This window comes from Oncorhynchus nerka, linkage group LG16 (assembly GCF_034236695.1).
Source record: "Oncorhynchus nerka isolate Pitt River linkage group LG16, Oner_Uvic_2.0, whole genome shotgun sequence".
Taxonomy (NCBI): domain Eukaryota; kingdom Metazoa; phylum Chordata; class Actinopteri; order Salmoniformes; family Salmonidae; genus Oncorhynchus; species Oncorhynchus nerka.
Window position 1 is genome coordinate 14611894 of NC_088411.1, and position 13283 is coordinate 14625176.

Genomic DNA, 13283 nt, shown 5'->3' on the forward strand with positions numbered 1-13283 from the left:
CTATTGCAGATTCAGCCTTCCCAGCCTGGTGCAGGTCTACAATTTTGTTTATGGTGTCCTTTGACAGCTCTTTGGTCTTGGCCATAGTGGAGTTTGGAGTGTGACTGTTTGAGGTTGTGGACAGGTGTCTTTTATACTGATAACAAGTTCAAACAGGTGCCATTAATACAGGTAACTTTAAAGAAGAAGTTACAGGTCTGTGAGAGCCAGAAATCTTGCTTGTTTGTAGGTGACCAAATACTTATTTTACACCATAATTTGCAAATAAATTCATTAAAAATCCTACAATGTGATTTTCTGGATTTTTTTTTCTAATTTTGTCTGTCATAGTTGAAGTGTACCTATGATGAAAATTACAGGCCTCTCATCTTTTTAAGTGGGAGAACTTTTAGTCAGCACAATTGGTGGCTGACTAAATACTTTTTTGCCCCACTGTATGTATTTTTCTCATGGGCAAACACTTTTGCATTAGAAAACATTGAATCTTAAGTCATTACTCCACGTGCTTGACATGCGTCACTTTGTTTTGAGACTTCTCCAAGGGGCTTTAAACGCGGTTCACACCTGGGAGGCAGGCAAGTTGGTTTTTAAAACCAATCCAGTTTTCACCTGGGCCAGCTTAAACAAATGAAAGTTTATTGATTGTGTACACAGATTTGCAGGTGTTACAGCAGGCACAGCGAAGTGCTTCTGTTACTATCTCCAACAGTGCAGCAGTCCCAACATCTTACCACTGCTACACCTGGCTATCAGCGGAGCCTTGTCTGGCTGCAAAACAGTTCATTCAGCCTCATTTACTGCCTTTTAAAACATAGCTGATATGGCTGAATTGCTTAAACAAATGTGATTTCTAATGACAATGAGATGTACAAACTATGGCATAAGGAGACGATAAGAGGCAATCCGTAATTTTGATTAAGACATTAATGAGCGAGCTAGGAGGGACGTAGTCAATATAACTATTTGTTTAGCCCTTTTGAAATGTACAGCGACAGAATTCAGAACATGGACTGTTCTTACAGTGTTCTACCTGTACACCAAGTCAGAATCATAGGATGAATAAAGGGTGCATATAAGCATACAATGAAAGCTCTTACAATATTCAATGATTACATTTCTCAAAAATAGGTTACAGGCTACATGTGCACCACCAAGTCAGAACAGTAGGCAGAATTAAGAGGGGTAAATAGACCAAATTATTAGGGTGAGGCATATGGGCTTGTAACATCTTACTACATAACATACACATAGTATTACTTTCTTAGCTACAGTATACATATCTCCCTGGCATATTACATCATTTATGCAGCAGCATACAATACATTTTTGGACTCACCTTGTTGTGCTGTGCTCACTTGAACAGGAAGGTGACAAGGCGTTCCTTCCTGGGCAAATGTTGTCATCAAAGTCTGGCATTCTCTGGATTTCTGGTGCTTTCAAAACAACTGGGGCTCTGGAAAAAAAACAGGGTTGAATCATGATGACGTCATTGATCTTCAGGCCGTAGCTCTAGAAAATGACCAGATTTACAATTCCGAGCTGGATGACCGTTCAAAAATTATTTTCCCAGTCGGAGCTCGTTTATTCCCGACTTCCCAGTTATTTTGAACTCACTGAAGTCAAGTTTTCACAGTTCTGAATTAACAATCATGTTTCATTGACAGCATGGTCAATGTTTTATGTTTATCATTGTTAATTTGGAAAATGGCCCCATAATCCCAGATTTGGGGCCACACAGCCACTCTACATTGCTTTGCAATGCTTGCAGTTAGCCACTGTCACTGATTCCTTCCAAATGACTCATTGTTGAATTTGTGATTTCCAACTTGTTGTGTAATCTTTATGGCCGATGAGCATCGATACGCTTTTTCTGTAATTTCTCTTCATGATTTGTCTTCATATGACAAGGATTGAAAATAATTTGCCAGTAGGTTTTCGACTTGATTCAATATGATAACTGTTCACTAAGATTGTGAAAGTATGGTGTTGACATAATCAGTCCAATGAAAGCTACTGTACATATAACATGATTTGACATCATTTTATCTGTGGCCAATGACCTTGAGCCTTCTTGAATGGGCACTTCTAATGTAACTCTATGGCAGCACCCAAGGGGCTAGAATTTTCTAGCTCTACCCTTAGACTTGGCAGTGACGCAGTGTCCCCATGAGTGACAGAACACTGAATCAATCACGGCGCAACGCTCCGTATTTTCTGCTGGCTTTCCCCACCACCACAGAAAGCACTAAGCTAGGCTGAAACACCTGCATTTTGGAGCTGCCTTACTCAAGAAAACAAAAATGAGACTGTGTTTGTATGTGGCTTTATAAACTCAATTTTATATATATATATATATATATATATATATTTTATTTTTTTTAACATTGTTTGCAAACTGATATGTGACACGTATTAATGCCAAAATAACACGCAAAACAGGCAAGCCAAAAAATGTTGTAAAAATGTGGTGTTCAAAACCTGCCCTGAATGATGGGTCGCCACTGCACATCTCCTTCGCATAGAGTTGATCAGGCTGTTCATTGTGGCCTGTGGAATGTTGTCCCACTCCTCTTCAATGGCTGTGCGAAGTTGCTGGATATTGGCAGGAACTGGAACACGCTGTCTTACACGTTGATCCAGAGCATCCCAAACATGCTCAATGGGTGACATGTCTGGTGAGTATGCAGGCAACGGAGGAACTGGGACATTTTCAGCTTCCAAGAATTGTGTACAGATCCTTGCGACATCGGTCAATGCATTATCATGCTGAAACAAGAGGTAATGGAGGCAGATGAATGGCAGACAATGGGCCTCAGGATCTCATCACGGTATCTCTGTGCATTCAAATTGCCATCGATAAAATGCAATTGTGTTTGTTGTCCGTAGTTTATGCCTGCCCATACCATAACCCCACTGCCACCATGGGGCACTCTGTTCACGATGTTGACATCACAAACCACTCCCCCACACAACGCCATACACGTGGTCTGAGGTTATGAGGCCGGTTGGACGTACTGCCGAATTCTCTACAATGACGTTGGAGGCGGCTTATGGTAGAGAAATGAACATTACATTCTCTGGCAACAGCTCAGGTGGACATTCCTGCAGTCAGCATGCCAATTACACACTTCCTCAAAACTTGAGACATCTGTGGCATTGTATGTTGTGTGACAAAACTGTACATTTTAAAGTGGCCTTTTATTATCTTCAGCACAAGGTGCAATGATCATGCTGTTTAATTAGCTTCTTGATAAAACATACCTGTCAGGTGGATGGATGATCTTGACAAAGGATCAAATGCTCACGAACAGGGATGTAAACAAATGTGTGCACAAAATTTGAGATAAATCTGCTTTTTGTGTGTATGGAACATTTCTGGGATATTTTATTTCAGCTCATGAAACATGATGTAATGTTAAGGCAAAGACTGTAAGGATCTATTTATATTCAATTGGCAGAGATATGGTTGGTTCAGTCGTTGTCGATTCAAGCCAATCACTGTGCAAAATTATTTTTGCTTTACCAATCGGAGTGCAGATTTATTTTGCCACACATCGTCAACATGGAGCCCTCAGATAACAATTAGCTAATTTGCATAAATGTACTAGCTAGCGAATGAAAATGAATGCCGTGTTTATGAGTAAAGGAGTAAGTACATTTTAAAGTAACGAATTACATGTAAATCTGTTACAAGTAACTGATTAAAAAATAAATCATAATAATCTTACTGTAGGCTTAATACATTAGGTTACCAGCAAAAATAGTAATCGGATTACAGATAGAATACTTTTGAAAAACTAGATGATTACTTTTAAATTCAGAAAGGATGTTTGCGAAAATAAATGTTTTGACACCTTTCTGTTTTCTCAACGACATTCAAAGCAGCATTGAAATAAACGCGCAAATTTGTTCGGGCCTGAGGGAATCTGACCACAAGTCAAAGATCTCTATGATTCAAAATTCAAAAGGCACTTGCACGTCTGAGCTATCTCAGGTGAATGGAAACAGTTGAGTATGATGAGAAAAAAATAAGAAACCTGCACACTGCTCTTGCTAGTATCACTGCTCTTTATGAAGCTTTAGGTATCCGCAACAAAAGCCTTCGTCAGCGCTTTTGTGGGTGTTTATAATTTGCACCCTTATGTCGACATTGCTCCACCCACATCCGTTCAGTGAATCGAATGGGGTTGGAGTAGAGAGAAAGTAAGCAAATATAATAATAATGTGCATTTCAGAAGTATTCTAATAAAGTGTGTACATAAAACACATTAAACTAGTCTGTAAAAACACAATGAGGACATCGACCTACCAAGTAAGCTTTCATAAATCATTGGGCACAGCGCAAGAAAAAAACGCCAGAGTAATCTGAAATCAAGTGGAAGCATTCATTCATGTTCACATTTACAACATAACATGCATGGGAATTTCATCATTAAGACCTTTTGGGAATAATGTCTGGAGGGTGAAAATCCAAAAACGTTCTCTTTTGCTCAGATATTTTTTTTATTTCACCTCCCCTGTCTGATATCTGACTTTCTCTATGCCACAATATCTAAAGGTATAAATGTAATGTTTTTAAAATGTACTGTGACTGGATAATCGCTGTCGTTTCTCCTGATTGAACTATGTTCACTAATTCTCTGTTTGAGAAAACGAGAGGTTTTACCTACATAACACAGCCCACGTGGACATTTAATCATGTAGATACCAGGGGTGGTAGAGCACGTAATAATGCTTTTCTTTCCTTACATTAATTACATTTATTACAGTGTTATTTGTCATTATTAGGCCTAAGCATTGAACAATTGAATTAGAACATAGAACTTAAACCCTGCACGAATCATGTATCTTGGAGATCTCGGGAAAATGCACTGCAAGTGAAACTATACCTGCGTAACATTTAATTATGTTTCACCATGAAAACAGTTCTCATGGGCACACAAATCCCAAATAATGTAGGCCTATGCCATTGCAAAATCGAATGCTTCTAACCAAACGAGTCAACTATAGACCTACGGTCATAAAAAAAACGTTTGTCTACTTGCTGGATGGATTGGATGCGCATTGGTGTCTAGCTGTCGACTAGTTCTCTAGTGATATTGTCGACTATCATCACGTGACCTAGTAAAGAAAACAAATATTAATAGAAAATAATGAAGCTAAATTAAAGGGTCTACTACTTCTGGCAATGGATGGCACTGAGAACACCAGTACCTGCACACACCTGAAAAACAAAGCAATGAGTAACAGCTGACTGAAAAAAACGAACAATGATGAATCAATGGATAAATCTAATGCACTGTAATAAAGGCATAGGCTATTATTATCAAGGACTCGTGGCAAACAAATGGCAAAAAATGAGAAGGTACAAAGGACAATCTATATGTAAAGGAGCCAGGTGAGGCCAAAATTCAGCACTACTGGATGGACAGCCTGCCACATAGAACACAATTATTCACCCAATGACAGAGAGGTGTGGGTGTTTTTATTTACCACTTCATTTGAAACAAATAGGAGAATGGTCAAATTAGCATTATTAAGAGACCCCTTTGCCCCAAAGTGGGACTTTTGTTGCATTTAGGGGAGCTAACTTCTCATTCAGGGGAGCGGAGCCCCACCTGACTCCCCCCTAAATTCGTTAAACACTGTATAGCCACAAAACATGGTTAAAACAATCATTTTGATATCATGGATGGTCAGTCATCTGAGAGTGATTACATTTCTGTAGGCCCATCCCTCAACTTTATATATAAATAGTTACATGGCAAGTTAAGCATAGATTTGTAAAGTTAGCTAGCCAGCTAACTTTAGTACTAGCAAACTAGCTATCTACTACATTTCAACACAACACAAAATGTACAATATCCCCATACACCAATACCACAGTGTATGTGTAGAGTGGGTGTGCTAGCAATACATTTGTGTGTGTGTGTGTGTGTGTCTTTTCACAGTCCATGTTGTTCGATACTATAGTTTGATCTGTTTTTTAAATCAGATTTTACTGCTTCCATGAGTTAGTTGATGTGGAATAGAGTTCCATGTAGTCATGACTCTATGTAGTACTGTGTGTTTTCTGGACTCAGGGACTGTGAAGAGACCTCTAGTGGCATGTCATGTGGGGTATGCATGACTGTCTGAGCTGTGTGACAGTCGTTTGAAGAGACATCTCGGTGCTTTCGACATGTTAATACCTCTCACAAAGACCAGTAATGATGCAGTCAATCCTCTTCCACTTTGAGCCAAGAGAGATTGACCTGCATGTCATTGATGTTAGCTCTCCGTATACATTAAGGGCCACTTAAGGGCCACCAAGCAGTTTAGTCTACTCAACTTTCTCAATTTCCACATTGTTTATACAATATTTAGATCAAATCAAATCAAATTGTATTAGTCACATGTGCCGAATACCTTACAGTGAAATGCTTCCTTACGAGTCCTTAACCAACAATGCAGTTTAAAAAAATACAGATAAGAGATAAAAGTAAGAAGTAATTAAAGAGCAGCAGTGAAATAACAATAGCGAGACAATATACAGAGAGGTACCGATACAGAGTCAATGTGCAGGGGCACCGGTTATTTGACGTAGTATGTACAGTATAGTTTATTTGATTAAAACACAGGGTCTATATACAGTAGCGGTACATGGATAAAATCACTGGGGAAGCCATAAACAACAGCCATATTACAACCTATGTGTTATGATAATTGCATTGTTTGCTCTATAACCTGTTAGTTCATATGCCTTGTGACCAGTGATATATAGGCCTTAAGGCCGAGACTAATAAGAATAATACATTCAACCACACCTTTTTTTCATCACAAAACCGGAGAGCAACTTCTGTCAGGTGAAGTCCACAAAGCATAGCCTATTGCATATAACAAACCGTTACATGACCTACAGCATGGTCAAGTTAATGTGTCCGACATTTTCGGACTACACCTTACAGTGAGTTACCGCAAGTCACAAAGTCACAGTTGAATTCACTCCAAAAATAATAGTCTATTTTTTTTTTATCAAGGGAGGCCAAATGCCTGCCGGCTTCCCGTGCATTAACATTTACATTAACATTTAAGTCATTTAGCAGACGCTCTTATCCAGAGCGACTTACAAATTGGTGCATTCACCTTATGACATCCAGTGGAACAGTAGTGCATCTAAATCTTTTAAGGGGGGTGAGAGGGATTACTTTATCCTATCCTAGGTATTCCTTAAAGAGGTGGGGTTTCAGGTGTCTCCGGAAGGTGGTGATTGACTCCGCTGTCCTGGCGTCGTGAGGGAGTTTGTTCCACCATTGGGGGGCCAGAGCAGCGAACAGTTTTGACTGGGCTGAGCGGGAACTGTACTTCCTCAGTGGTAGGGAGGCGAGCAGGCCAGAGGTGGATGAACGCAGTGCCCTTGTTTGGGTGTAGGGCCTGATCAGAGCCTGGAGGTACTGAGGTGCCGTTCCCCTCACAGCTCCGTAGGCAAGCACCATGGTCTTGTAGCGGATGCGAGCTTCAACTGGAAGCCAGTGGAGAGAGCGGAGGAGCGGGGTGACGTGAGAGAACTTGGGAAGGTTGAACACCAGACGGGCTGCGGCGTTCTGGATGAGTTGTAGGGTTTAATGGCACAGGCAGGGAGCCCAGCCAACAGCGAGTTGCAGTAATCCAGACGGGAGATGACAAGTGCCTGGATTAGGACCTGCGCCGCTTCCTGTGTGAGGCAGGGTCGTACTCTGCGGATGTTGTAGAGCATGAACCTACAGGAACGGGCCACCGCCTTGATGTTAGTTGAGAACGACAGGGTGTTGTCCAGGATCACGCCAAGGTTCTTAGCGCTCTGGGAGGAGGACACAATGGAGTTGTCAACCGTGATGGCGAGATCATGGAACGGGCAGTCCTTCCCCGGGAGGAAGAGCAGCTCCGTCTTGCCGAGGTTCAGCTTGAGGTGGTGATCCGTCATCCACACTGATATGTCTGCCAGACATGCAGAGATGCGATTCGCCACCTGGTCATCAGAAGGGGGAAAGGAGAAGATTAATTGTGTGTCATCTGCATAGCAATGATAGGAGAGACCCATGTGAGGTTATGACAGAGCCAAGTGACTTGGTGTATAGCGAGAATAGGAGAGGGCCTAGAACAGAGCCCTGGGGGACACCAGTGGTGAGAGCACGTGGTGTGGAGACGGATTCTCGCCACGTCACCTGGTAGGAGCGACCTGTCAGGTAGGACGCAATCCAAGCGTGGGCCGCGCCGGAGATGCCCAACTCGGAGAGGGTGGAGAGGAGGATCTGATGGTTCACAGTATCGAAGGCAGCCGATAGGTCTAGAAGGATGAGAGCAGAGGAGAGAGAGTTAGCTTTAGCAGTGCGGAGCGCCTCCGTGATACAGAGAAGAGCAGTCTCAGTTGAATGACTAGTCTTGAAACCTGACTGATTTGGATCAAGAAGGTCATTCTGAGAGAGATAGCGGGAGAGCTGGCCAAGGACGGCACGTTCATGAGTTTTGGAGAGAAAAGAAAGAAGGGATACTGGTCTGTAGTTGTTGACATCAGAGGGGCTGCAACAATGTCATACTCTTTATGACCAGACATTATCACATAGATGGCCTACACATACAGCGACAGAGGGGCGCTGTTTCGCTCGACTCAGATGCTTTCTCAAGTGAGATACAAATGACGAAAACACAGAGAGACGAAAGATGCTTTTTTTTGTCTCTGTGTGTAGGCCATCTATCTGATGCTGTCTGGTCACAAAGAGTATGACATTGTTGCCGCCCATAGCATTGAATGCACGGGAAGCCAGCAAGCATTTAGCCTCCCTTGATAAAAAAAATATATAATAATAGTCAATCAAATTATGATAATGCCCTTTTAATGTAAGAGCAGGGAGAAAGTTTTGGCCTTCCATGGTGACATCACTATGTGGTAAATGAGTTAATAGATCAATAACAGATACTTCAAAATATCTCTGCCAATAACAGCTCATTTTCACTTTTCCTCTTCCCAGTCCCACTCCCAGACAGTCCTGGCAAAATTCTTGATTGAGAAAATTCTCTTTGCTAAGTAGCTATTTTTTAAAAATATTTTTGACCATTTGAATTGAAAACAGTCACAGTAAGATACTTAATTGTTATCCAGAAATGATTTGATATTGAGATAAGTGGCTGCATTGGACCTTTGAACCACAACTATGTGAGAAAATCTGTTCTGTAAATACAAAATATATATAAATATATAACTTTCTTTTTGTAGGGTATGTCAAATCATTTATACACACGTGTTCCTGTAAGTGCTTGTCACGTGTGCTCCGTCTCCGGCCTCTAGGTCACCAGGCTGGTCGTTATGGTGCACACCTCACCATCGTGACGCTCACCTGGACTCCATCACATCCCTGAGTACCTTCCCTATATATGTCACTCCCTTTGGTTCCTTCCCCAGGTGTCATTGTTTCTGTTTCTTGTCTGTGTGGTGTTCCTTGTTTTGTATTATGTTTTGTTAATTTATTAATTTAAATTATTCACTCCCTGAACTTGCTTCCCGACTCCCAGCACACTCGTTACAGTGCTTAATTACCACAGAAACAACAAGAAAGATGGAGTAAGGAATTTATTTATTGTGAAAGACATCTGTGAAAAATTTTGACAATTAAATAAATGATCTTGCTGTGTGTGTGTGTGTTATGTGGGCTTGCCTAGTCCATGCCACTGTTTGACCAGTTCGTTGGGTGTATTGACCATGTCAGTCCAGTGCTGAAGCTGAGGCCCCCTGGCATACATGAATGGCCCCAGCACCACCACACCTACTGGGGTAAGGCCTGATCCAATCAGCTCCAAGGTCAGACTGGTCTGGTCGAGCTGAGAGGGTCGAAGCTTAAAGGTCATCTTGTGGTTGAAGCCAGGGTCAGCTCCACTACTAACCACCGGCGTCCGTCTGGATTTAACTACCCGAGTGTGGATCTGTAGGCTCACCTGGAAACACATGCCTGAAAACCAAATAAACACAATTACACTTGAGAACACACTTGATAACAGAACACACACATGTATGCAGACACACATACTCTTACACACTCACCTGTGTCAGTGTGTATCTGCAGGCTGCGGGCTCTCAGTATGACCACAGTGAGGCGTTGTAGAGACGGACTATAGTTCAGAGACACCTGAATATCACCAAGACCTGAACACTGACAGAGAGAAAAAAAGAGCTACTTACTGTAGGTTGTGTGTGTGTGTGTGTGTGTGTGTGTGTGTGTGTGTGTGTGTGTGTGTACCTGTGTACCTGCAATTCGTCCTTAGTCTCTAGGTCTCTCCAGAGTAGCCTGCCCCCCTCCCCCAGCTCCCCTTCAATAGGGAACAGAACCCTGCCCACCGCATGGTGCCTGCCTCCCTGATCCACACTCAACACGCACACACTGAGCACACTCTCAGATACACACACACCCGATACCTGGAGAGAGAGAGAGAGAGAGAGAGTGGGGGGTGAGTTAGTCTAGTGGGAGTTAAAGGAACCAATTTAGTGTGTTTGTGTGTGTACCTGGAACACAAAGCTGTCGTTGAACTCAGGGTCGCGACCCCTGCATCGGGCCCTGGCCTTGTGTCGGCGACGGTCGTCAGGGAGAAGTCGCAGTTCTGCCAGTGTGTTGTTACTATAGAAACATGTTGGCAAGTTTCTCAGGCGGAGCAGCGAGACATAAAGCTGTTCGTTGTCATGGCGATAGGCCACTGAGAAGCACAGTTGCACAGCACGACCAGGAGGGGGTGACACCTCACTGACATCAGGGACCCAGTACAGACCTGCCCTTACACTACCTACTGGATACCAGCCTAGAGAGGAAGAAGTAGCACAAAGTAGCCCAATTAGTGGGAGTGGGTGATATGCGAGACATACAGACAGTGTTGCCGTCCCCCCCTCCCCTCCTCCTAACCTACTCTCTACTGTGAGAGATCCACGATGGGTGTTGCTGAGGTCCTTCCGTCCCTCTTCCTCCCCCTCCTCGCTCCTGAGAGTTGGTTTAAATCGGGGCGGCAGAAAGAATGGGATCTCATCTGGCCTATCACAGAGCGAGGCACAGAAAATTATCATAACATCTACAAATAACACAGTGGCTTTGGTCATGTTCCTATGCTCAGACGTTGCCGACGCATCCCAGATCTATTTTAGGTATCAGCTGACCACTATGTTATAGCAATCTGGTGCCTGACGGCACAGTCGATGGTGTGGCACACAACCATTGGTTAACGCATGCAACGTCTGAGCAGGGGAACACGACCATTATCTAACATATTGCTCTCTTTCTTTATACACATATAGATTGTGTTCCCCTGCATGCATCAACTAATGGTTGCGTGCCACGTCATCGACTGTGTCATCGACTGACAGATTGATATAACATATGATGTGGTTAGCGGATACTAAAAATACTTATCAAGCGTTGTAAGGTCTGGCATGTGTCAGCAACACCTGGGCAGAGGAACACACTCCAACACACACACACGCACACATTTAGGGGCTGTGACCTGACACTCACCTGTACCTGGGTCTCTGATTGGTCAGGAGAATTTGAGTGGTACACGCTGGGAAGGGGGCTATCATGGTGACCGTTTCCTGGAGTTGTCTTTGGCCACACCTCCTCCACAGGAAGTAGACAGATACACCAATCAGAAGCAAGAGGAAGAGTCCCAAAGACAGACCAACAGCCAATAACATTGTTGGATCTGAAATACAGTGCCTTCAGAAAGCATTCATACCCCTTTGGGGGGGGGGATCCTTTACATTCTCTATTTGGTAGGTCAGGGTGTGACTAGGGTGGGAAATCTATGTTTATATTTCTTTGTTGACCGAGTATGGTTCCCAATCAGAGGCAGCTGTCTATCGTTGTCTCTGATTGGGGATCATACTTAGGCAGCCCTTTTCCCACCTTCTGTTGTGGGATCTTGTCTTTGTGTGTTGCATGTGTTTGCACTCCTAGCTTTACATTCGTTGAGTTGTTTATTGTTTTTGGTGGAACATTTATATTGTAAGAAAATGTACGCCTACCACGCTGCACCTTGGTCTTCATTTAACGACGGACGTAACACTGTGACAGAATAATCTGCTGCCAATGACTGGAACGAATTGCAAAACACTTTGCTGAAGTTGGAGACTTTTTTTCTCCCTCACTAACTTTAAACATCAGCTATCTGAGCAGCTAACCGATCGCTGCAGCTGTACACAGCCCATCTGTTAATAGCCCATTCAATCTACCTACCTCATCCCCATATTGTTTTTATTTACTTTTTTGCTCTTTTGCACACCAGTATTTCTACTTGCACATCTATCACTCCAGTGTTAATTTGCTAAATTGTAATTACTTCGCTACTATGGCCTATTTACTGCCTTACCTTCTCACGCCATTTGCACGCACTCTATATATACTTTTTTTTCTATTGTGTTATTGACTGTACGCTTGTTTATTCCATGTGTAACTCTGTGTTGTATGTGTCAAACTGCTTTGCTTTATGTTGGCCAGGTCGCAGTTGTAAATGAGAACTTGTTCTCAACTTGCCTACCTGGTTAAGTAAAGGTTAAATAAATAAACACTTTCTGAGTTTTATGTCTGTTTGCCTGTCAATCTCCTCTGCCTGGCAAAATTCTGCACAATAATATAAGTTGTATTCTTCACATCTATAAACAATTATTTCTGAGTAAAAAAGTGAACTTCAGATGAAGTTGAAGGGAAGGAAACAGAGGGTGAATTGGGTTCTCTCCAGTATTTTTACTCACCAGCCATGTCTCTCTCCCTTTGTTTCTTGACCCTTCTGTCATTACACTGTCATTACACTCCACATTATTCCTCTCTTTCTGCTTTGCTCTTTTCCCCTCCTACAGAACCGGAGGTTCAGGTAGGAATAAGTTGAATATAAGTCGAGGTAGTATTCCAGTGTGTTCCCGTACAGAGTTCCAGTCTGGAAACCAGGTGGTATTGAATGTAAGATACAGCTGTTGCCTTCCCACCCCTAGCTTCAGGACTCTGGGCCTGACAGACTCAAGGCCACACAAACGCGTGCACGCGCACGCGCACACGCACACGCACACGCACACACACACACACACACACACACACACACACACACACACACACACACACACACACACACACACACACACACACACACACACACACACACACACACACACACACACACACACACACACACTATATACACACAGGCAACATTATTTTAACCCATTCAGTAAATTCATATACATTTTATTTGGGCCATGGGGAAAATGTTTAACTTTTCACCTGAGCAATAGTCATTGC

General features: G+C 42.7%; 1 protein-coding gene across 1 annotated transcript; it reads right to left on the reverse strand.

Moving 5' to 3' along the window:
- Window positions 1-9573: 9573 nt before the first annotated feature.
- syt15 (synaptotagmin XV) lies at window positions 9574-12988 on the reverse strand. Its single transcript, XM_029685613.2, has 7 exons — window positions 12743-12988; window positions 11508-11694; window positions 10909-11030; window positions 10514-10803; window positions 10259-10426; window positions 10055-10163; window positions 9574-9962 (listed from the first exon to the last, which is right to left on the reverse strand). The coding sequence occupies exons 1-7, from the start codon at window positions 12747-12749 to the stop codon at window positions 9658-9660; spliced, it is 1188 nt and encodes a 395-aa protein (XP_029541473.1). The 5' UTR covers window positions 12750-12988; the 3' UTR covers window positions 9574-9657.
- Window positions 12989-13283: the final 295 nt, after the last annotated feature.

Coding starts and splice junctions, on each gene's coding strand:
- syt15 (XM_029685613.2), bottom strand. Junction 10,164..10,258: donor AGACTAAGGACGAATTGCAG/GTACACAGGTAC, acceptor TCTCTCTGTCAG/TGTTCAGGTCTTGGTGATAT. Junction 9,963..10,054: donor GCAGATACACACTGACACAG/GTGAGTGTGTAA, acceptor TTTGGTTTTCAG/GCATGTGTTTCCAGGTGAGC.